Source organism: Odocoileus virginianus, chromosome 18 (assembly GCF_023699985.2).
Source record: "Odocoileus virginianus isolate 20LAN1187 ecotype Illinois chromosome 18, Ovbor_1.2, whole genome shotgun sequence".
NCBI classification, from domain to species: Eukaryota; Metazoa; Chordata; class Mammalia; order Artiodactyla; family Cervidae; genus Odocoileus; species Odocoileus virginianus.
This window is the reverse complement of record NC_069691.1, coordinates 47,614,797-47,639,938: the sequence shown is the minus strand read 5'-3', so window position 1 is coordinate 47,639,938 and position 25,142 is coordinate 47,614,797. Positions and strand designations below refer to the sequence as shown.

The 25,142-nt window shown below is 51.4% G+C and overlaps 1 protein-coding gene across 2 annotated transcripts; it reads left to right on the top strand.

The window, feature by feature from the left end:
- The first annotated feature begins 13 nt into the window (after positions 1-13).
- CTSB (cathepsin B) lies at positions 14-20,978 on the top strand. Of its 2 annotated transcripts, XM_020877178.2 has the most exons (10): positions 14-118; positions 12,338-12,488; positions 13,129-13,214; positions 14,123-14,237; positions 16,041-16,159; positions 16,974-17,059; positions 17,357-17,500; positions 17,890-18,006; positions 19,116-19,244; positions 19,857-20,978. In XM_020877178.2, the coding sequence occupies exons 2-10, from the start codon at positions 12,363-12,365 to the stop codon at positions 19,940-19,942; spliced, it is 1,008 nt and encodes a 335-aa protein (XP_020732837.1). In that variant the 5' UTR covers positions 14-118; positions 12,338-12,362; the 3' UTR covers positions 19,943-20,978. The 2 variants fall into 2 exon arrangements, with proteins under 2 accessions (XP_020732837.1, XP_020732838.1); XM_020877179.2 differs by lacking the exons at positions 14-118; positions 12,338-12,488; positions 13,129-13,214; positions 16,041-16,159 and having other exon boundaries at positions 14,164-14,237.
- Positions 20,979-25,142: the final 4,164 nt, after the last annotated feature.

Genomic DNA, 25,142 nt, shown 5'->3' with positions numbered 1-25,142 from the left:
GCCCGGCGCTGTACTTAGCGCAGGGGCGGCTGCGGGAAGCTACGGCGGCTGCCCGGACACTCAGGCTGCAGGCCCAGGCCCTCGGAGGCGGCGGCGGCGGCGGCGGCGGCGGAGCGTGGTGAGTGCGGGCGGGCGAGGGGATGAGGAACGTCCCAGGCCGTTGGAAGCGAGGACCCTCGGGGAGTCGCAGCCCGGCGAGCCGAGCGGCATCGCGCCCCCCCCGGACGTGCTTGTGATGAGAAAAGCAAGCTCTGCGCGCGGGCGGCCGGAATGCACTGCCAGTCTGGCCGGGAGGCCCGTGCCCCTTCTCGGGCGCTGTTCGGACCCCTGGCCGGGTCATCCGACCCCACTGTCCGCCGTCTCCAGAGCCGGAGGCGGGGAGTTTGCCGGCGCTCCCGAGGGAGGAGTCTGCGCGGAAGAGCTTGGCCTGGATCCCTGCTGGCTTTCGACCTCAGGCTCCCCAGCCCTTTGTGAGCTTCAGATCACTGAGTTGATAGTAAATACTATCAACATCTGTCTTACTTGTTTTCTTTTTGTCGATGATTTTCCTGGGCAACTTTCTGCACACCGCCATACAATTTCAGGGACCCCAGAAGACAGAAACTGGAAAACCGGAATCTGGAACTGGGTGGAGCAGGGTGGGACCCACAGGAAGAGTTAAATCCACAGAGGAGAAGCTAAGTAGAAGGGAGGACAGGGGACTTTAGGGCCCGGGGTGCCAGCCCATTCCCTGGGAGTGTGAGGGGAGTGGAATGCGGGCCCCAACCCTGCACTGCTGAGGAAGGGAGTCAGGCTTGGGCACAGGGTGCTGTGGGAGCGGAGAGGCAGGGCAGAGCCCCTGGGGCATCGCCTGCCCCTCAGCTGATGACTCTGGAGGTCTGGAAGAGGGAGCATTGTGGGGTGACTGTATTTGGGAGTCAGCCAGCCTGTTCTGGTAGATATGAATTGGATTTGCTTTCTTTATGGGCCTTGGTCAACCCCTTCCCCAGGCAGTGAGGAAGCCAGTAGGCAGGCACTGGGGAAGGAGAGGCTCCGTATCCTCTACCTGACTGAGACTCATACCAGTTGGAGGGGCATGGGGTTCAAAGGGAGACCGAGCACCTTTGGTTGCCTTGGAAAAACTGCCTGTCAGGCGTTTTCACTAGGGGCATATCTGCCAATGTACCTTCATCTAGTTGAATCTTTAGGTGATGCAAGGTGATAAGACAAAGAGCCTTAGTGGTGTGTCGGTTTGGTTGAAGGCTACTTTCCTTTTCTTCTTTCATAACATTGTTAACTTCATGGAAGATTGTTTCCTGTTGGCACTGGTAGTGGTGACCCGTAAGCTTTGTGGAGAAAGAGTTTGGGCCGCCCCACCCTGTGTGGCCTTCCCAAAGAGAGTTGAAGGTGCCCTGGGTTCACTCAGACCTCTTAGGGGCATCTGTCCTAGAGCTGGGGTACTGCCCAGTGGAAAGGTGCAGATCCCTCATCTGGGGGCATCACAGGCCCAGGGGGAGGCAACTCGGACCAGACAAGAGCTCTGACTCCAATTACCTCCGCTGCCACAGCGTCAGGACAGCCCTTTTTCTGAACTGGGCAGGTAGTGAGGGTGGAAGCCCTTTGTCTCCAGGAGGCACTCAGCAGCTTGAGCCGAGGCCCTCCTTGTGGCCTGGCTCTTTCCCCAGCTGCTGGCCCTGAGAGTTGGGAGTAGGAAGTTGCATGCGTTTTAGGGCTTAAGATTTTTTTTGTTACCACTGGCAGTTGCATTGGGGAGTGAAGGAAGAGTGCTTTCAGGTGAGCCTTGGAATGTCAGTTGGGTGCTTTTCTTAAATGTGGTGATGAGTTGTGATTGTGTTGAATATCCATCGCTGTCCTTGGGAGAGAAGGACTGAAATGTTTCAGGATGAAAACCCACAATGTCTGCTGTTTGTTTTTGACAGTTTGGCAGAAGGAAAGTATTGGAAATATGAGAGGTTGAACTGTATGAAATGGTAATTTTTGTAGGTCAAGGAGCATTGAGATACAGTTCAGTCTTGTGTGTAGGGTGGTTGGGGTCGACAGTAGGTTGGTGGATCTACTTTAGCCACATGCAGGTGTGTGTTGGACTCACTGGGTATTAGGAGGCAGTTGTCACTCTGCCCCTGGTCCTGGGTCTTTAGTTTTTTAGGTTTACACTCAGTGCCCTGGATCTGCATTTTTCTTGGGTAACACTCAGGGCTGCTTAAGCCAGCTGTTTGAGAAATGACTCCTGAGTCCCTCCATGGCTGGTATGTTCACCTTCCACCCTAGTTTGGGTAGGAGGGGGATCTAGGGATCAAACACCATTAAATATTTAGACTTCAGTTCCTTTTCAAAGCCCGAGCCTCATCCCCACCTGCTTTCTGCAGCACCCACAGCTTCCTTGTCTCAGCCTTGTGTGTCTGGGTAGGAAGGAGGGTGGGTGGTGGAGTCAGAGCCTTCCCTTCTGGTCACAGCCCCCCCTCTGCAGGCAGCAACTTTCAGCTTCTTTTCTGCAAGTCTGTGTCTAGTTCCTAACGGACATTGTAACTCCTGTCTGCTTTCTCTCCTCTCTTTCTCTCTCTTTTTTTTTTTCTTTTGATGTGAACGGTTTTTAAAGTCTTTATTGAATTTGTTACAACATTGTTTCTGTCTTATGCTTTGGCTTTTGGGCCACTTAGGTATGTGGGATCTTAGCTCCCCAACCAACCAAGGATCTCAAATCCCTACCTCCTTGCATTGGAAGGCAAAGTCTTAACCACTGGACTGCCAGGGATGTCCCAGCTCTTCTCTTTCTAATTTTCCTGCATGATTTTTTTTTAATCCCCTTATTGTTCTTTTAATCCTTGTATCTGTATCAATTTATGAATAATGTTATTGAAATGCACATGACTTTAATTATATTGCATGTATCCTTTTCCACTGGTGTCTGTGAAATTGGTTTACATTGATACGTACAGATCCAGTTCATTCACTTTAAATGCACAGTGTATTCCTCTCCTGGGGGACAGTTAGGTGGGTTTTGCTTTTCACTGTCCTCACAAGGCTACAGTATCCTGTCTCTCAGACAGTTGCAAGGGTTTCTCTGGGGGAGAAGCAGAAGTCGGGAAGGTGCTCGGTCCTAAGGTGTGTGCACCATCCATTTTATAGATGTCAGTGCTGTCCACTGAGGTTTTACCAACATATTCTCAGGGCCATGAGGGTTCTTGTTCCTTATATTTACCAGCACTAGGTATTACCAGACTTTAATTTCTGCCCATCTGATGTGTTTGAAAAGCTGTCCTTGTTTTAATTTGCATGGTTGGGAATTCCAGTTTAATTCTCTGCCCTAGGAAATTGATGATGAAGTTTTTCTATTTTTGTTGTTGATCAGTGGTAATTTGTGGGTTTTAGTATGTTTGTCAACAGCTGAAACTTAAGGTTTCTTTTGATCCTAACCTAGGCATCTGGACTCGTCTTCAATTAGATAATATTCTCTGGTTTTTTTAACTTTGAGGACGTATGTGGGTTTGGCGTACTGGCAGTCTGAATCTTCTGAGAAAACTGAGGCATCCGCAGGTTTGTGACGTGATGGGGGGGGGTGGGTCACCCAGATGATGGTGGAGAAATCTCTGCAATTCCATTTCCTGGCAGTTCTGTCCCTATCCAGGTACACTATCCAGAGCTTGCCCTTGGTCTTTTCTCAAGCTCCAGGTCCCCTCACCTGGGAAACAAAAGCCTTAATCAGGCCAGGGGTCCTTTTCCAGCGTTACTATGCTATGAATGCTGGGTGCTAGGAGGGATGTACCTGCAGCCTGACTGTGGTTATGTGTCTCTTACCTGGCCGGTAAGTCACTCAGTGTGGCCATCAGGATAACCTAGAATTACCAGCAAGGGTATGGGAAGGAGAATGGGACAAATATCTAGATAGTGAAAGGACTCCGTATAGAGCACAGTGAGAACAGCTATTCTGCCAAGAGACCCAGCGAGGCTGGGCTTCTCCATGACCTGCTGACCTGGAGTTGGGCAAGATGTGTTCATTGGAACAAACTAGTCCCATGGCTTCTGGGCTTATGTAAGACCTGGGAAGGCGATATCAGCCTAGAGGTTGCTCCAGGGTTGAGGCCTTGTCACACATCCTCTGGGAGCCTTCAGCCCCCACCTGTTCTGCATCTACTTAACTCTGCAGATATTTAGGGGGTGCTGTGTTCTGGTGGTTAAGAGCAAAATAAACCATCATTTGGGCTTACCTGGTGGTGCAGTTGTAAAGAATCCACTCGTCAGTGCAGGAGACACTGGTTTGTTCCCTGGGTCAGGAAGATCTCCTGGAGGAGGAAATGGCAACCCACTCCAGTGTTCTTGCCTGGAGAATCCCATGGACAGAGGAGCCGGGTGGGCTTCAGTCCACGGGGACACAGAGTCGAGCACAGTTGAGCGACTGAGCATGCAGGCACACGCAAACCATCATTTGAGGAAGATCTTGATCCCCCCCACCACCCACTGGGGTGCGCTTGAGGACAGAAGGAATTACCCTGGGGAGGGAGGAGGTAACCGGCGTGTGCACAGGGAGATGTGTTCCATGAGGAACTGTCCTCACGGGGCCCCCAGGGAACTGTCTTCCTGGGTGGCTCTAAGGCCGTCTGCTCCGAGCCAGGCAGCACCCTGCTGAGGGGCATGTATCTTCTTAGGGCCGCGGGTAAGGAAAGCAGGCCCACGTAAGAGAGGTGAGGCCCTTCTGCCGCCCAGCCAGCAGGGAGATGTCGTCTGGCCGCGAATTAAATTAGGGAGCTGCTGCTTTCCTGCGGGCTGGAGAGGCTTGGAACTCTAATCTCGTTTGCATCTTCAAGGATTTCTGAAAGCTTTTATAAAGTAGCCTCAAGGTCCTTGAGAATGCAGGCAGCATGCCCGTTTCAGTAACTGAGACCAAGTGGGGATGGAGTGACCCCTTCAGCATCTCAGAAAGTCAGCGTCTGAATCTGGGAGCAAGCTGGCAAGCAGAAGCTGCTACAGCTTTCCAGAACCTTGCCCGAATGGTCTTGCTTTTCAAAAACACATTTTTTGACTGCCAAGGACCTTCCTGGGGGTCCATTTTTTTAGGCCTGTTGGTTAGTGGCTCAGTCCTGTCCAGACTCTTTGCAACACCATGGACTATAGCCCACCAGGCCCCTCTGTCCATAGGATTTCCCAGGCAAAAATAATGGGTTGGGTTGCCATTTCCTCCTCCAGAGGATCTTCCTAACCCAGGAATCGAACCTGCGTCTCCTGCATTGGCGGGTGGATTCTTTAACACTGAGCCACCTGGAAAGCCCTTTTTAGCCCTAGACTAGTATTTTTCTTCTCTTTGTAGGGTATGAGCTGCTGTGACTGATCTTAACACATTATTGACTGGGAAATTTTTGCAGAAACTGATGCCTGTGACCGTAATACATCTTTGGTCAATGGTGTGTTAAGTGATGTTCCGTTTGTGGGCACTGCAGTCATACGGTTTCCAGGCACCAGGGGAGAGCAGCTTGAGAAAGCCACACCATGGAACTTGGTGGGTATTAGTCACTCATTCTGAGCAGACGATTGGCAAATGGGGAGCAGAGAGAGTCCCCATGAGTGTCCTAAAGAGTTTAGGTGGGTGATGGTGGTGGGATCCCTCTCATGGCTCCTGGATCCCGTGGAGCCTGCAGTAATGTGATAGATGCCTTTTCTGGGTCTCACAGCACTTGCTTTTAAGGGCATTCAGCTGCAGGGGGCCTGACTCTAGGGGCCAGATAACCAGCTCGTGTCTGGCTATCTGTCTCTTTAACGCTGTGAAGGTGAAGACTGGCAGCCCTTTCTGCTTGCTTTTTTTTTTTTTTTTAATGTATTTCTTTTTAATTGAAGGATGATCGCTTTACAGTATTGTGCTGGTTTCTGTCAAACATCAGCATGAGTCAGCCATGGGTTTACCCATGCCCCTTCCCACTTGACCCTCCATCTCACCCTTCTAGGGTGTTACGGAGCTCCAGTTTGAATTCAAAGCAGCTAAGCGCATTTCCGTTAGGAACCAAGACATCAAACAGAAAGACCACATCAAGGCTGTTATTCAGATTCAAAGAGGAGGGGTCCCCGGTGTCCTTCAGTTGAGTCAGAGCCCCTTTGAAGTCAAGGCGCTTGTGCTGCTCCAGCATGGAGGTGTCGGTGAGCAGCTGACATCCAGGGGCCACGAAGGGGTGCCTGGTTTTGTGTGGGTGCCCTGAAATGGCCCCAGCTTCAAGGGCACAAGTGCTCATGGCGACAGCGAGAAGCAAGAGAAGCTTTGTGGGAGAGAAAGAAACACAAGTTCTAACATGGTCCCACTGAATGTTCACAGCCCTCCAAACCTTCCATCTTACCCCTACCTAGAGGCACTCAGCTGCAAAAGAAACAGCCTCAATTTGTAGCTGTTGGCAGAATGTAGGCACTCAGTTCTTTTGAGCCAACTGTGAAAGCCAGCTGCAACAGTATTTGAGTGGCAGCAATGGATAGGGGGCTTCCCTGGTGGCTCAGTGGTAAAGAATCCGCCTGCTAATGGAGGAGACAGGGGTTCAATCCCTGGGTTGGGAAGATCCCCTGGAGAAGGAAATGGCAACCCACTCCAGTATTCTTGCCTGGGAAATCCTGTGGACAGAGAAGCCTGGCGGGCTACAGTCCTTGGGTTTGCAAAGAGTCAGACATGACTCAGACGAAACAACAGCAGTGGATAAGGAGGAACACAGGACCGGATGAAAGACTGGTTGGACGTGCATCCATCTTTTTCTGGATTAGCCAGTGGATTGCAGGTGGCCAGTTTGGAAATTTCAGGTATTATATGTCCTGTCTCCTTAGGATTTAGAATCCAGTCTGCAGAGGGCTCTTAACCACATAAGAAAACTGTTTAAAAAATCAAGCTTGGGCTCTTGTCCTAAAGGCCTGTGTTCTATCAGCATTTTTGTGCGCTTCCAACTCCACCAGCTCCATTCTCATGGAGGCACCCAGGGCAGAGGGTGCGTCTGTAAACCCTGGGAGGGCTGTTTGCCCAGCTGTTTGCACAGCTGTACTCATAAATAAATGACTCCATACATTTCAACACCAACAAAAATAAAGCTAAATTAAAAAATAAATAAAAGATCAGGCTTGGCTGCATGTCCCTGGGATGTCTGGACTCCCGTGTGCAGTCCCTTCCTTCCTGAGTCCCGGTCCCTGGAGCCCACAGCTGGTTGCAGGGAGGTGTGGCAGGCAGCTGTGCTCTCGGGAGGCTGGACACAGAAGTGCTCTGGGGTCTGGAGCCGAAAGACATGAGACAGCCCGTATTTTTAAATGCTAGAGATTAGCTTGGAAAAGGGCCAGAGGGCATAGAGGAGCCCATGCCCTGGCTTCCCAGGAAGTCAGCTGACCGAGGGCTGGAACGCTCGTCTGCCCACAGCTGCTCCTACTCCGTCCACACCCTGACGGGGTCTGGTGACTTGCAGGTGTTGTAATCCTGTGTGGGGCCTCTCCCTCACTGAAAGGACTTTCTGTTCTTTCTCCCTGGTTTTTAAGGGGGAAAAATACCCCCACAGAATGAGAAAAGGGAAATGTTTGCCCGAAAGAAGGGAAGTGAAAACTGACTGTGTTGTGTGCTGAGGCGGTGACCCTGGCTAACAGCACAGCTTGGGCCTCCAGCTGTTTGCGCATCGTTTGCCCCATGTTCACGATGCCCATGGAGGTCGGCACCCCCAGGGATGCAGTTGCCAGTGCCCTGGACATCGGTCTGTCCCCTTGGGAGGAGAAACTTGACTCCATATTCTCTGGGATCTCAGTAGCTTCCGGACCCTCAGAAAGGGGGGCCCATTGGGAGGTCAGCTGGAGTTAACACCTGTTTTAATTTCGGGCTCTTTGTGACGTGGCGGTAGGTAGGTGGTTTGTGCAGACTGGGCTTGTCTGGCATGGGCTGTGAATGGGGAAAGGAGAGAAGAAAAGAGGGAGAAGACTTTGTTGACTTCTGACTGTGGCAGGCACCCTCCTCTCACTCTGGACTTCCACTGGGGGACACGAGTGGTCATTAGCCCCATTTTACAGGTGGTGAGACTGAGGCTTAGTGAAAGCAGGTACACAGGAAGTAAGTGGAATCCAGGTCTTCGGACTACACGCCTGGAGCTCATCCTTGAACCGCAACCCAGATGCTGTCATGTGATACTGCAGCCCCAGTGGGCGAGATGGGGCAGTGGTTTGTGCATTGCTGTAATCCCCAGGTTCGTGTGTCTGGTTCTCACTGAGGCCAGGGTTGAGCTGGGAGAACAGTTGATAGGAGCCATGCAGTAGGACCCACAGAGCAGGAAAGCGGGGTGGGGTCCCGGGCTCAGGCTGGGAGCTGCCCGCGTTTCCTGCCACCAGGAAACCAGAGAAATCTTAGGTGTGGTCAGGTTGCATGGAAGCACCCCATTCTGCGCATCAGGCAGCCGGCTAGGCCCACAGGGGTCCCGGGGACACTCCAGTTTGACACACAGGGAGCATTCACGAGGATGGCGTCTGCTTTCCTGGGGACCCAGCTGTGTTCCTGGGACGCGGACAGGCTGTGCTGAGGGCCGAGGGTGGCGACCCTTCCAGCTATGCTTCTGATGGGCCTGTCGGCCCGGCCTCCAGCTGCAGGGGTGGGTCTGTATGCAGGGAGCACACCCGTCTTCTCAGGGCAGTGTTGAGATGGCAAGTGTCAGTCAGGGCATCGGTAGGAACCCTCCTCTTCTCTGCTCAGAAGCCTTTTTAAAAGAAGCCCTGGAGAACCCCTTTGTCCCTTCCTGGCACATGCGTGTCCAGTGCAATATTTCCTGACAGTTTGGAGGCTCCCCGTCTCGGGGTCATGTGAGCAGCAGCCTTCCTATGAGTCACTGAACATGGGAAGGGTAAGCGTTTTGAGCGGAAAGTCACTCAAGAGGCGGCCTCTGACTGGAAATGCATCTCGGGCCTCCTCAGAACATGTTCTTTCAGTTGGGTGGCTTTCGGTCTTTGGTAGCACCAGTATTATTCTTCCTACAGAAACAAAACTTAGAATATAGCATATTCACTCAAGAAAAATTAATAGAAAAAAAGAGGGAAGGCTATATAGTGAACGTGGGCTTCCTCGGTGGCTCAGTGGTAAAGAATCTACCTGCCAGTGCTGAAGACTTGGGAGCCGTGGGTTTGATCCCTGGGTTGGGAAGAGCCCCTGGAGGAGGAAATGGCAACAGGCTCCAGTATTCTTGCCTGAAGAGTCCCATGGACAGAGGAGCCTGGCAGGCTGCAGTCTGTGAGGTCTCAGAGGTGGACGCGACTGAGCACGCACACGTATAGCGGTCGTAAGCAGTTACATGTGACTTGTGTACGGTTTTCTTGACGTTTTGCGTGTAGTGACAGGAATAAACGTGTACGCGGGTTGAGTGCCCACACTTGCCATGACTCACCTGTTCCTTTGCTTTCTTTCACTTACTGTATGTATACACACACACACACACACATACACACACATATATGTTACTGTCAGTTCACTTCCACAAGTTCATTTCTTAATGGCTGCTTTTGTATTTCATTATTTAACCATTTGCAACTTAACAGTTACTATTATAGATGCTTTCTTTCTGGTCTTTTGTGAACACCAAGACTGTTTAGTGTACCCGTGTCTGCGTTTTGAGGCTTGTGGGATACATGTCAAAAGGTCAGATTGCTGAGTCAAAGGGTGTGTGGATTAAAGAGCTGATAGAGGCTGGGCGGTACCTACTGATGGGTAGACAGCAGCAGCAGCGCCTGATTCCCCACCTCTAACCCCATGGAAACTGATCAAACCCTACAGCTCCTGGCAGTGTGGTGGAAGATAAATACCTCTTTGATGAGCAACTCTAAATATCTATTGGCCCTCTGTAGCTCTTTTTCTGTACATGTACTGTGTATATCCTTTGGTTGTTTTTCTGTTATGCTGTTTCTCTTCTGATTTTGGGTCCTTTGCCTACTAGGGAAACAAAGCCTTAAGTATGTGTAAAGGCTGTTTTTTGTCTGTCACTTTGCATTTTGTGTTTTCTAAAGGGAGGCTTTACTTTCATGTAATCAAACATTTTCCGCTTAAGGGCTCTGTTTGATGTCAGTCTTAGGCCTTCCTCACTCCAGTATTATGTTTGTTTGTTTTAATAATCTTAAAGATTATTTTATTTTTGGCTCTGCTGGGTCTTTGCTGCGCGCGGGCTTTCTCGTGTTTGGCAGGCCATGTGTCTAGGTGTGGCACATGGGGTCAGTATTTGCAGCTCCCGGGCTCTAGAGCGAAGGCTCAGTAGCTGTGGCTCACGGGCTTGGTTGCTCTGCGGCATATGGGATCCTCCCAGCTCAGGGATTGAACCTGCGTCTCCTGCATTGGCAGGCGGATTCTTTATCCCTGAGCCACCAGGATAGTCTGAATACGACTTTTTTTTAAGTGTGCTTATTTTCTCATACAACTTCTGTGTTTTTATGCAAGATGTTTGTTCCGTGTAGCATTTGTGTGTGTGTGTGTGTGTGTGTAAGAACTTGAGGGTAAAGATTCAGTCTTATTTTTTTTCCTTTTTCTGAATGCACAACCAGTTGTGCAAACCCCATCCACCGAGATGTGCGTTTCCTCCCCCGCCTCTGCCACACGTAGGCTCTGCCTCCAAGTGGCCTGTTGTGTGGATGGACCCCTTCCTGAGCTGGCATTACTCGCAGTTCTTCATACCTTTCCACTCCAGGGGTTCAGGCCTCCGTCACTGCTGTTTTCCAGAACTGCCTGGCTAGCCTCACACATGGATTCTTCCCAGTGGCTTGTTGCTTAAGCAACAGATAAATTTAGATTTGTTTTGCTTAAATATAATTCGCTGTGTGGGAGGCAGCCTGTTCAGTGCTGTGAGCCACCTCATCTTCCTGTTCCACTCACGGCAACCTGTGATCTGAGGAGGTGACGCAGGGACCAGCTCCTGAGGTTGGGGACAGGAGGGCCCCCAGTGCACACACGCGCGTGCACACACACGCATAGACACACTCACTGAGAGGGCATCTCCCCAGGCCTGGTGGTGCTGTGGCACCTGGGTCATATTTCTTGCTTTCATCAGAGCCTCTCGCCTGAGAATGTGACTCAGAGGCCTAGCTAGAACTCGCCTGTCTCCTGAGCTGTAGGCCAGTCTAGGATCCAAGGCCGTAGTGGTAATGGGATGGCTCACCTTCTCGGGAGCCCCGTCTCTGAAGCAGAGTCCTTGTCTGACTGGAAAAACCACAGACAGTCCCAGGAGACCTGTGCCACCGGCCAAACCAGCTCTGGTTCCCGGCTCTTGAGAAAGGCATGCGGAGCTGGAGGTGGACTTGTGTTTGCTTGTCTGGTGTTCAAAACGTGGCTTGTGAGATATATCTTCGGTTTCATTTTTTCTCTCTGACTGGGCTTCCAGTTGAGACGTGATCGCGGGGAAAGGTGTTCACTCTTTGGGAGCTCAGACTTGAGAAAAGCCCCAAACTTGTTCCAGAAGTGCATGGAGAAGCAGGGGCAGCAGGGGCAGTGGACTTGACTTTGCATGAAGATTTGGTTTCATCTGTTTGTTTGGGATGGACTTGTTGGCACCGCTTGTCACCTGGACCCTGGGTGGGTTCTGACAGACAGCAGGCTGCCTTTGCACCAGCCTCATAGTTCAAGAGATGGTTGGTCCACAGACCATGCAGTGACCAGCACCATTTCAAACTGTGATCCCTTAGCTGGCCCTGCAGCAGCTTTGGAGATTAAGTGACACGGTGCCCTGCCCACGTCAGGGGGCCTTACGTGCGTGGCACAGCCCTTCTTGGCTCTCTGTCTCGTGTTCCTGGACGGCACGGTCTCTCTTAGCCATCCAGACAGCTGCAGCAGAGTGTCACAGGCAGTGGCTTCCAAACAGACTCACTGCTCTCAGTTCTGGAGACTGGGAGTCCAAGATCAGGGGCCAGTGTGGTCCACCCTGCCTGGTCAGACTGCCCTTTGTCCTCACGTGGAGGAAGAGGCAAGGGAGCTCTGTGGGGTCTTTTTTATAATCAGGGCACTAATCCCACTCATAGGGGTTCCACCCTCATGATGTCATCATTCCCCCAAAGGCCCCACCTCCTGACACCATCACCTTCTGGGGTAGGATTGCTGCTTGAATTTGTGGGTGGGGGACGCACATTCAGTCCATCATGCAGTCCTGTGTGCTGTGGGCACGGGCTGGGACTCTGAGACAAGGCATTAGAGCTCATGGGTGCCGGGGTCAATGCAGGCACTCTGCCGACACCCTGGCTCCGGAAGGGGAGCATGAGGGGGCAGGTGGCGGAGAGAGGATGGGACGAGGCCCCCAGAACAGTGCATCCTGAGGTGACACCTTGTGTGTGACGAGCACTTGAACCGAAAGAAGAAACATACTGATGTCTTGTGTCCTTTCCTCTCCAGGTGAATCTCTAATCCAGTTTCCAAAATGTGGCAGCTCTTGGCCACCCTCAGCTGCCTGCTGGTGCTGACCAGTGCCCGGAGCAATGTGCATTTCCCTCCTCTGTCTGATGAACTGGTCAACTTTGTTAACAAGCAAAACACCACTTGGAAGGTGGGCTGGGGGCCCCTTCTGTGCGTTCTGACTCCTGAGGGAGGGGCTGCAGCTGTGGCCCACGGGCTGGTGTGTCCTGGACAGCTGATCTGATTCATGGTCCTGGCTTGCTTAGGCCCATGCCCACTGCCCTGGCCCTTCCGCGCGTGCGTGTGTGTGTCAGTGAGAGTATGAGTACGGGCACGTGCAGGTGCAGGGGGGGTAAACCAGCTCCCGCGGAGTTCACAGCTGGGCTGATGCTGAGAGCCCACCGTGATTAGGGTGCTAGCGTGGCCAGGTTCTGGTGGGGGTCCTTTTCCAGGTGGCAAGTGGTGACTTCTTGTGTCCTTACCTGGCCTGAGGGGCAGGCTTGGTCTCTGGGGTCTCCTTACAGAAGGGCACTAGTCCCATTCTTGAGGGCTGCACCCTCATGACCTGACCATCTCTAAAGGCCCCCACTGTGTAACAGCATCACGGTGGGGTTAGGTTTCAACATGAACTGGGGGGGAGACTCCATTCTGTAGCAGTGCCCCAGCACCCTTGCTCTCTGGGGCTGAGGGGCCCCCTGGCCTTGTCAGGCCCTGTGTGGGTGGTGTGCACATTCCACACCCCCAGCCCCCCAGGTTGGTGAGTGACTGCCCTGGGTGGGGCTCTTTTCCAGGCCGGACACAACTTCTACAACGTGGACCTGAGCTACGTGAAGAAGCTGTGTGGCACCATCCTGGGTGGGCCTAAGCTGCCCCAGAGGTGGGTACCCGCTCCCAGGTGGGGCGCCCGGCTGCACCAGCATCGCTGCCATGTGAGCAGAGGTTCTGCCTGGCACAGGGGAAAGGGGGAGACAGGAAGGCTTCCCTGGCATCCAGAGGCCTCACCGCCCCACCCCCCCACCAGGCTGCAGGGACCCTGCCCGAGGTGCAGGGCCAGCTCCCAGTGCCAGAGTTTCCTCCTCTGCTTCTCAGGTGTCCCAGCTGCAGCGGGAGAGGCCCCAGGTCTGAATGGTCTTGAATAAGGAAAATCTGAAAAAAGTCATGTGATCTGCCATTAATGTTTTATCTTTCTTCATTTTATTGTTAATGTTGCATTTTTCACATAGATACTTCCCTTGAAGGAAGCATTAGAAAAGTCTGTGAGGCTGGGATAGTTAAGTGATGGGACCATTACACAGTTGTGAAGATGTTTAAAAAAAGATGAACATCTGGCAGATGTTTGATTCGGGGTAGCATGGGGAAAGCAAGAGGTGTAATTATCTGGACCCTGAGGTTAAAACTCTTAAAAAATAAGCATAAAATAAGTTTAGGCAGAAGTATACAGAATGGTAAGTTATTTGGAGGAGTAGAACCCAGTTTTGTTTTTATCAAGCTCCAAGTGGGAAGTTCCCTGGCAGTGCAGAGGTTAGGACTGCATGCTGTCACTGCTGAGGGCATGATTTTAATTCCTGGTTGGGGAACCAACATCCTGCATGCTGCTTGGCGCAGCAAAAAAAAAAAAAAAATTTCTAATAAAATTCCAAGGGGACGTCCTTGCACATGGTCCTTGCACATGGCCTCCTCCGCACATCATCATGCCTCTCCCTGCAAAGTGACAGCCGAGGCCACAGGGGTTGGGGGCGCGGACTGTAGGGTGACGGCTTGTGATGGAGACCTTTCTTTTTTCAGAGATGCATTTGCTGCAGATGTGGTTCTGCCTGAAAGCTTCGATGCCCGGGAACAGTGGCCAAACTGCCCGACCATCAAAGAGATCAGAGACCAGGGATCCTGTGGCTCCTGCTGGGTGAGGCCCTGCTGGCCAGAAGGGAGGGTTGGGGCGAGGGGCTGGGTAAGGGCGGGATCAACCAGGGATCTAAGGTTAGACAGGTTGAGTTTAGGCAAGTCACATAAACTTCTGGAGGCTCAGTCTCCCCTAATGTAAAAGACAGATGCCTGGCGGTTGTGAATCACTGCAGGACCGGGTGGAAGAATTGACAGGCAGAGTGTCCTGTACAAGGCATGTCCCACATACGGGTTGTGAAGCAGTTTTGATTTCTGTTGAACACCCTGTCCTGGGCCATCCGCAGACACCATTAGCTTTGACCCCTGCTCTGCCTAGCTACAGTCCAAGGGTCGCACAGAGTTGGACACAACTGAAGCGACTTGGCATGCCCGCACTGCTTCATGAAGTAGCAGTGCATCTGTATCAGTGAGCTGTCTTGACTGTGTTTGTGTGGGTAAAATACGTGATATAAAAGTAACTATCTTAGTCATTCATGTGCCAGCCAGTGGCATTGGGTTCATTCCCCTTGCTGTGCAACCATCACCACCTGTGTCCACAGAACCCGTCACCTTGGAGAGCTGAGACTCCATCCCCACAAAACACAAACTCCTGCTCGCCTCCACCAGTCCCAGCGGCCACTCTTCTCCTTTCTGTCTCTCTGACTTTTTTTCGTTTCTTTTAATTTTTGTTGGAGTGATGGCACAGACAATAAAGAATCTGCCTGCAGTGTGGGAGAGCCAGGTTCGATCCCTGGGTCGGGAAGCTCCGCTAGAGAAGGGAATGGCTACCCGCTCCAGTATTCTTGCCTAGAGAATCCCAGGATAGAGGAGCCTGGTGGGCTACAGTCTGTGGGGTCACAAGCAGTTGGACACGACTGAACACACATACACATACTTGCTTTACAATACTGTGTTGGTTTCTCTTGTACAGCAAAGTGAGTCAGCTACATGTATCCCCCAATTTTTTTATTTCCTTCTGATTTAGGTCACCACAGAGCACTTAGTAAAGTTCCCTGTACTATGATTTTTCTGTTTTTTTGTTTGTTTAAATCAGCAAATCAGTTTATTACAGGGTGCGTCACAGGGTAGGATCAGGATGGGGATGTGAGTGGGGACAAGAGTCCGGAACCATTTGCAGCTGTACGCCACACCACTGAGGAGCCTCTGCATTTTTACAGCTAATCTAGGGTATGGGAAGGGGCAGTTAGGAGCTTGAAAATGGGAAGTACATTCTTAAGTCAAGATTCATGAATGGGTAACTAGGCATTATGTCAGTGAAGGCTTTCATCATTGTTTGGGGACTAACAGAACATAGAGGCTACATGGTCCTAATGATTATGAAACAAAGTCTGTTAAATACTAAAGCCTTTGATGACATAGAAGTGATTCACTGCATCATGCAGTCGAGGTATATCAGCAAAAGGATGGGAGAAGCTCTAGGGACCCAAGGTGGCGTCATTTATGCTAACAGTCATACACTCCACCCCTGACTTTGTTATTTTGGGTGGGGGAGCTCTTATAATACTGACTAGTCTGGGTGTCTCATATAAGTGGAATCATAACAGTATTTGTCCTTTGTGCAAGCTATACTTTTATGTTAAAAATCCAAAAACTGCATGTTTCAGAAATAAACCAAATGCCCAGGTAGAGGTCTGGGGTGAACTGGTCTCTTGCTTTAAAGCCCAGTGTGAGCCCCGGGACCCCCAGCTGCCTTGAGAGAAACAAGCCACCAGGAGGCCTGAGGTGTCAGCTGTGGTCTCCTGGGTGTGGGCTGGAGGGACCGCAGCATGGAGCGGGGCTTATCTCCTGGGGCTTGTTCCTGCAGGCGTTTGGGGCTGTGGAAGCCATTTCTGACCGGATCTGCATCCACAGCAATGGGCGTGTTAACGTGGAGGTGTCTGCTGAGGACATGCTGACCTGCTGTGGTCTCGAGTGTGGAGAAGGGTGAGTCAGAGCCCCCGGGAGCTGCCCCAGGAGACCTGTAGGTGGACTGGACCGGAGGGCTCCCTGTAGGGGGCAGGTGTGATACTCCCTCGGGCAGGACGATGTCTCCACTGAGACACAATAGGTCCCCAGGCATCTGGAAGCAGGCCCTGGGAGATGCTGCTTTTAGGAGGCTCCTGAAACCAGGCTGGCCCCCCACAGGGCTGGATTGGGGGTTGGTCAGGGGGGGGAAAACAGATGTTCCCGGTTTAGTTTCTGGGTTTTATTGTGCTGCTTCTCCTTTCCTGTTCCTTGGGGAACAGCTTGGGGCCTGTCTCCTCTGTAATTGAGGTTGATGGGTTCCCAGATAAGCCACATTAGGAACACAGCTCCCTGTTTTCCTCCAGTTCTGGCCTTGGTTTTGCAACAGTGGTTCTCAGATGTGGCTGCAGGTTTGAAAAATCTGGGGGGTGAAAAGAAAGTAAAAAGGGAGTGCCTAGGTCTCAGCCCACAGCAGTGAAATCCCTAGAACTGGTACTTGTAACATAGCCCAGGGATTCCCATGTGCTGCCCTTTGAAAACCCCTGTCCAGACAGAAGAGACAGCCTCCTGGTGAGCACTTGATTATGAAAGTACTTCTGACTGTGAAAGTACTTGGTGGGCAGGCCTGGGAGATTCCCGGCAGGAAGTGACCATCAGGAGAAGAGTTGGGGACTTTTGGGGATCTGGGAGAACTGATGGGCCAGTTGCTGAAGGCGGTGATGGTACACTGGGTGGTGGTCTGGGAGCAGCCAGGACAACTCTCACACTGTTTAATGAGTGGCTCTTTTCTCAGCTGTAACGGCGGCTTCCCCTCTGGAGCCTGGAACTTCTGGACAAAGAAAGGCTTAGTGTCCGGGGGCCTCTATAACTCCCATGTAGGTGAGTGTCTGCCTTTAGCTCCCATCCAGCCAGATGGATTTTATAAGCAGGAATAATAGTGGTCTCATTTTCCCCTATAAAGTGAAGATCAGGGTTGAGGGTACATTGAACGCTGGGCTGAAAACTCAGGTAGGAGACAGGGCAGCCCTGTGTACACAGAGGCAGCAACTGGAAGAGGGCAGTGTTGGCGCCACAGACTCTGGGTGACTTCTGTGCTCATGAGCTAGCGCCCTGATTCTTCTCTCAGGCCTCTGAGGGGCTTCCTGCTGACACCCACCTTTCTCCTTGGCCCCTCAGGCTGCAGACCGTACTCCATCCCTCCTTGTGAGCACCACGTGAATGGCTCCCGGCCCCCGTGCACCGGTGAGGGGGACACCCCCAAGTGCAGCAAGACCTGTGAGCCCGGCTATAGCACGTCCTACAAAGAAGACAAGCATTTTGGTAAGCGGGGTGGGCGACCCCTGCCCCTGGGCCCAGGGAAGCTGAGGGAGGAGGCCAGGGCGCTGGAGTCACAGGTCAGGAGAAGCGCTGCGGTTAATGCCTCTGATGGGAGGGAGCAGCACACTGTTCTCTGCGCGTCTCCACCCTGACACCAGTGGGATTGGAGCCTTAGACCCTCAGACTCGGAAGGAAGAGACCAAACCCCTCAGTCATGGGGAGTAATCTGGCCTAGGAGCCTTCTGCTCCTTCCCTGCTTCTAGGGCCTCATGCTTACTAGCGCACGTGCGCACACGCACACGGCAAGGTCCCGCCTGCTGCATCCCCACGAATCAGGAGGTGGCTGGCCCCCTGCAGGAGGCGCCCGCCCCACTCGACTGGTTTCTTTGCAGGATGCAGTTCCTACAGTGTCTCCAGCAGCGAGAAGGAGATCATGGCAGAGATCTACAAGAATGGCCCAGTCGAGGGGGCCTTCTCTGTGTACTCGGACTTCCTGCTCTACAAGTCTGGTGTGCATCCCCCCGACCCCACCGACGGCCCCCGGGGAGGGACGTGTGGGTTCCTGGCTGGCAGGACGTCCCGGGCGGGCGCTGGGCCTCCAGCAGCGCCGCCCACCGCTGCCCACTCTCTCGGCTCCTCGCCCGCCCCGTCCGTGGCCAACTCCCGCTCCTCCCAAGCGTCTCCTCCCTTCTGCTCCTTCTGGAGCCGCCGGCCCCATCTCTCCACCTCCATCACTTTCCCATCACGTCCGCAAGTAACTGTAGGTTTCCCGTGCTGCACCAAGTGACCTCCTCCATCATCTTAGTCTTGTTAAAGTCTTAGCCTTGTGCCCGCCCCCAGTGGGTGAGGAAACAGGGAGCACGTTCCTATGGGGACTCAAAGGGGGAAGGGGGCAGGATGGCCCCCACCCAAGAGCTGTCTTAGAAATCCCCCATCCCAGACGAACGGTCTGTGCTGAGGACTTCTGTCTCATTTTGTATTCTGCTTGTTCGAAAACTCAAAGCTCTCCAGTCATTTAAAAAAAAAAGACCAAGTTGCCTGGTGAGAAAAAAATTATAAACCCGGCAGTTCTTAACTTCTACCAGTGTTATGTAAGAGAACACATTTCCGATTGGACAGTCATTCATCAGTAACCTGGTGGTCCTCTGAGCACCTCAGCGGGAGTCTCTTCCCGTCAGTCAGCCTTGCAGCTGCCAACCCAGTCCTCTCCCATAGCGCACAGCCAGCACGGTGGGCCCCAGAGTAGCACTTTAAAACTCTTAAGCCACAGAATGCCTTTGACAAGTCATTGCAGGGAGTCCCAGTATGGAAAAACAAATGATCGTTGATGTTTTAATGTATCAGAGTTTCTAACTTAAGAGGCAGGCAACAAGCACATTGCATTGCACTCCATCTTAGTATTTATCCCCCGTGTTCGAGTGTGCTGGGCTTTCAAAAATATATTTAAATAATTCCCGGATGTTATGGGAATCCCTGGAGTCTTCCCATGAAACACCCAGGGCCCATCCTTTCCTCTGGCTCCATCTGTCCTGTGTGGAGTTGGCCAGCTGAGCGGATGGGCTGCTGTGGGAGACCAGCGGTGCCCAGGCTGAGCCTGAAGGGCCTTGTCGTCCCCCAGGGGTGTACCAGCACGTCACCGGAGAGATGATGGGAGGCCACGCCATCCGCATTCTGGGCTGGGGAGTGGAGGACGGCACCCCCTACTGGCTGGTCGGCAACTCCTGGAACACTGATTGGGGTGACAATGGTGAGCTCCGTCCCCGCTCAGAGGGCGCCCACGCCAGGGCACAGTGGGCATCATGTCCACCCGCTGTGCTGGGGAGCTGAGGTTTCCGCTTGCCACAAGGGCAGCCTCTGATCCCAAGAGGGGGTGTGGGTGGGGGCATGGCCTCGAGCCACATGTGCTCATCCTGGTTCCTCAGGGCAACAGGTGCAGGGGGCGGGGGGCCATACCATCCAGAAGTCTGATACAGGGCTGGGTTGGAGGGTAAGTGGAAGCCCACCGAGCACCTTGTGTGCTGATTGGTGACAGCTTTGGGGCTGGTTTGTGACTTCCACTCCCCCGTCTTTCAGAGGTGGGTCTGTGGTTTCCCAGGTGGCTCAGTGGTAAAGAATTCGCCTGCTGGTGCAGGAGACACAGGAGATGTGGGTTGGATCCCTGGGTCGGGAAGATCCCTTGGAGAAGGGAATGACAACCCACTCCAGTATTCTTGCCTGGGAAATCTCATGCACAGATGAGCCTGGCAGGCTATAGTCCATGGGATCACAAAGAATCAGACATGACTGAGCATGCACGCTGGCTATGTCGGCAAAGGTCAGAATCCAAGCAGACTAAATGCGTGTTACTTCTGCTCTCCAGGCTTCTTCAAAATCCTCAGAGGACAGGACCACTGTGGAATCGAGTCGGAAATCGTGGCTGGAATGCCGTGTACTCATCGGTACTAGAAGATCTGATCTGCGTGGGGGCCTGTCTGCTGGCCCAGGGCCAGTTTTCCCCTAAATACAGCCACTTAGACTGGGGATGAGGTGGGGGGTGGGGTAGGGATGTCTTTTATTTTTTGAATTATGATAATATATAAGGGTTTTTAGACAGGGTCTGAAGAAGACTGGGTTGGGCCAAGCTGCGTGTCTGCCATCAGGTCTGTCTTCCAAGGACACACAGCCAGGCCTGCCCAGGGCAGTCTGTCCCAACACGAACGTGTAGACACACAAGCCACTGCCGAAGCAGAGCGAACCGTTCCCCGTAGGCGAGCTGTGTGGTGCCTGCTGCCTCTGCTTCCTGACCACTTCTGCACTGCCCCCCGCCCCCAACGCCCCACCCAGCCCCGCCTCTGCATCACCAGGGAGCAAGACCTTAAAGGGTTTGTAGATTTCTGAGAGTGGAAAGCTGTTCCTAGTTAGATCCCTGCACAAGCAGGCAGCTTTCCAGATCTGGAGTAGGCTGAGAAGAGACGGTGGGGAAGCCCTTTGGAGAAAGCCCTGTTCTCCCAGGTCCCCTGCATCTGTCGAGCTCTGCAGCTTGGCTCACCCTCTCTCGTCCCGTCCTTGCTGTGACCCTCTAAGTTTTCTTTTTGTGCACCTTGGCTAATCATGTGAACGAGCGTCTGCTACTTGGAAGAGCTGTGCTACTTTACGGATTGTCTCCTTCAAACTAGGCGGTTGTGACTTGACTGACCTCACTGCCCTCTAATCCACAGAGAAACTAGTTTGGCAGGAAGCCAACTTTTACCTTTTACAATCACTGCTTCACCCTGTTAAACACAAGGGATGGCTGCCAATAAAAAGCCTCTCCTTCAGTGTGAAGTCTGCGTTCTGGTGGCATCTCCAAGACTGTGTGTCACTGTCTAGACTTCTAGCTGCTGTCTCTCCTTATCCCCCAGAAAGAATCATGTTCCCATGGATCTGGGTGCCCTCGAACCTCTAACCAGGGATGTCTTGCCTCAGTTGAGTGGAACAAAATAAATACCTAATTTTAACTACATTGATGCTGCTGTACTTTCAAACCATGGTGCCTCATCTCTTATTTTCCTGTCATTCTCATCAGCCCTTTTCTGTTGATTAAGCAGCTCTGTCCCTGTTATGTTAAGGTAAGAACTCTTACCTCTTTTTTAGCAACCATACACCAGCAGTGACCTGAGGAGTCCTGAAGGCATGGTGTACTGGTGGTATAACCAGTCCTAGAAGGACTGGGGCCCTCCAGTGTTGGATCTGGGAGAGACCAGAGTCCATGTGTGGTTTTATGAGCTCCTGGTCTCTTGGATTTACATTACTGGTTAAGAATTACTTATTTCTGGGAGTTCCCTGGTGGCCCAGTGACTAAGATTGCATTCCCAATGCAGGGGACCAATTCAATCCCTGGTCAGGGAACTAGATCCCACATGCTGCAGCTAAGATCCAGTGCAGCCAAATAAATTTTTTTGAAAATTACATGTTCCTTTGTATTCTTGTTTTTTTTTTTTTTTTTTTTTACCGTACGAATGACCTTTTATTGTTTGCAGTGGGAAGTGGAAGAGGGGATATGGCAGCTCCAGCTCTTGGGGTGGCTCCACAGACCACGCCACACTCCCTCAGTCGCCACCCTTGGATGTTCCTTTGTATTCTTTTGCATTGTCCTAGATAGTACACAGTAACAGTTCAGTTCAGTCGCGCAGTCATTTCCGACTCTGTGACCCCATGAACCGCAGCACACCAGGCCTCCCTGTCCATCACCGACTCCCGGAGTCCACTCAAACTCATGTCCATTGAGTCAGTGATACCATCCTACCATCTCATCCTCTGTCATCTCCTTCTCCTCCCACCCTCAATCTTTCCCAACATCATGGGAACATACATACACGAAGGACACCAGTTCTTGAGGGATCAGGAGGCCATTAGAATTGGCAACATCCACTCCTCCCGCCATCACCGCCATCACTGTCCTGTTGATACCACAGATCACTTCCCTTCCACGACTGGGAGCTGGACCACTGCTCTTCTGAGAAGCAGGGAGGTTGGACTTTGGATGTGCCTCAGAAGTTAGGATCGGAACTACCTCATACAAGCTCTTAAACTTCTGGTTAACATGTAGGAAAAACTGGTGGAACCCAGTACTTACGGAATGTTTACTGAGGTTTAAAGCTGTAAATATGGCTTTACATTGTTTGTACAATTTCAACTGGGAAACATGCATAACCTTGGCTCTAACATTTTCTGCCCACTCCCAAGCTGCGTTGAGTAATTCCATTTCCTACTTTCTCCCATCCATGCTATGTACCCACCGGCATCTCCATCCTCACCCGGAAGCTAGCAGAGATGCACTAAGTGGACCAAAATGGACTTTGGGGCATCTCTATGTTTGGCCTAAGGAATCATTGCTAGGAAACAAAAAGAATTTACGACTGGGACTGATGTCACTACTTCAGTAAGAAATTTGCCACACTGATACCACCTTGTCACCTCGGCTCATTTTTTCTTGGGTGGCTCCAAGCAAGGGGACGGACGGTTGGAAGTGACGGTGCCTTTTTGTTCTTTAAGTGGAGGAGGGCATATTTTTGTTAGAAGTGGGAACAAATGTTGATCAGCTTGTCCCACTCAGAGCATGCATCAGAACACTACACTTAAGAGCCCTGCTACTCAGGACTGGCCCATGGGCCCACAGCATTGGCATCGCCAAGGTTATAAGAAATGCAGAATTTGGGACCAGATCTGAGTCTGCAGTTAAAGAAGACTGCCAGGGGACCTGTTAAAATGCAGGTTTTGAGGCACCTCCCCAGAACTCCTGAGAAAGCATCAGTTCAGTTCAGTCACTCAGTCGTGTCCAACTCTGTGACCCCATGGACTGCAGCACGCCAGGCTTCCCTGTCCATCACCAACTCCTGGATCTTGCTCAAACTCTTGTCCACTGAGTTGGTGATGCCAGCCAACCATCTCATCCTCTATCATCCCCTTCTCTTGCCTTCAATCTTTCCAAGCATCAGGGTCTTTTCCAGTGAGTCAGTTCTTCACATCAGGTGGCCAAAGTACTGGGAGTTTCAGCTTCAGCATCAGTCTTTCCAATGAATATTCAGGATTGATTTTTTAGGGTTTATTGGTTTGATCTCCTTGCAGTCCAAGGGACTCGCTAGAGTCTTCTCCAACACCACAGTTCAAAAGCATCAATTCTTTGGCGCTCAGCCTTCTTTATGGTCCAACTCTCGCATCCATACATGACTAGGAAAAACCTGAGAAAGCATGGTCCTAGTAATCTGGAACTTCAGGCAGTTCACTGAAGTTTAAGAATCAGCCTTAGAGCTCTGTTCCCAAAACTAAGAACCTAGAGTGCCGGTTAATTAACAAACATCCAGCCACTCCTCCTGCTACACCCCCAGCTCCAGAGAAGGGGCCCAGTAAATAGAAGAGGGGGGCTTTGAAGCAGTTTCCAAGGGAAGGGTGGGTGTGTTTGTGGGTGCAGGTCTTAGTTACAACTCCAGAAACTGCCCAAATGGGGTTGGGCTCTGTGAGCTTCTTGAATTAAAGCCCTAGATTCAGATTTGTCAGAAACTCCTATGAGGACAACTTAAAATTTCTCACTGGAAGTAGGAGCCAAGTAGACTATACCAAGGACATATAATCACAGTACAGAGAAGAGGGCAGGGCAGGCAGAATTAGACTGAAGATACAGGATGCTCAATTTGAATTCAGAAGTCCTTTTAAACAAATCATTTATTTTTTGGCAGATGCTATGCATGTGCTTTCTCTAGTTGCAGTGAGTGAGGGCTACTCTTCTTTGAGGTGCATAGGCTTAGTTGCTCCGAGTATGTGGGATCTTCCCAGACCAGGGATTGAACCCGTGTTCTCTACACTGGCAGGCAGATTTTTTTTTTTCCCTATGTACAATAGATTTAAAGTTTTATTAGACTGCAGAGTGTTGTTTCATGGAAATTAAGATAAACATGTTTCACACAAGGTATTTTGCCATAAAGTGAAATGAAGTGACTCAGTCATGTCTGATTCTTTGCAACCCCATGGACTGTAGCCTACTAAGTGCCTTGGTCCATGGGATTTTCCAGGCAAGAGTACTGGAGTGGGTTGCCATTTCCTTCTCCATGGCAGGCAGATTCTTAACCACTGAACCATTAGGGAAGTCCCAGAACTCCTTTTTAAAGTATAAACATGTCCTGTGTGATATTTGGGATATAATTATACTAGAAAAAAGTTTATCTGGAATTCAAGTTTAACTGGACATCCTGTGTTTACCTGGGAATTACATCAATAGTAGATAAACATTTAGAAGGGAAATGTTCTTCCAAAGAGCTTAGGAGCATGTACCAGAGCCAAGACCCCCATAGCTTTACAGTTGGGAGGGACCCACACCGCCCAGAGGTTCAGAAAGCCCCACAGCCCACGGCTGAGCGAGGAGAGAATCTTCCAGTGCATCCTCAGACCAAGGTTGTTGCCACCAGCTTGTCCCATGTCCTATGTGAACTTTAGCAGAACTAATAGGTTTCAACATACAATTCCTAACAACCTACCTTGGAATATCGAGACTAAGTTTTGATGCTTAAATTACACATACTTGGAAAATCTGTTGAGTCTGGCTTAGAGCCGTGGTCCCAAGTGGCAAGTAACTCTGGGTCAGTGTGATGACTGGTTTTAGTCTCAAGTGAACTGAGGACCTGCAGCCTCCATGAACCCCAAGTCTATTATCAAACTAACCATCAGTGTATCATCAGACGGCCAGCAGCGGCCACATGACCAGAATCAGTGTGGGTATGTGTGGAGCAGTGCGAACCCAATTATTGCTGGAACAAACCTCTTTTGGCGACTCACTATATAAAGAGCCAAAGCAAAATAGGACTGTGCACTGTATACACCAAAAGCCTGGCTTCTGGAAAGTTCTATCATGCCCTCCAACAGGGATTCTCAGGCTCTGTGTTGAGACTCAGGGAGTCACTGGATGGGCACGGCCCAAACTTCAGCAATGCCTGGGGGAAAAGGGAGACAGACTGTTGTGCTGGGGGAACGGGGCTAACTGCCAGTCGGCTTTCGTGCCAGTCACCAGAAAAACATCTGCCTTTCTTGAGAAACAAGAAAAGCCCAAAGCTGAAAATAACATCTGAATTCAATAAAATGTCTGAACACAGCTAACAGAACTGGCCAGAAGCACAGCAGGCCAGTGAAGGGGACG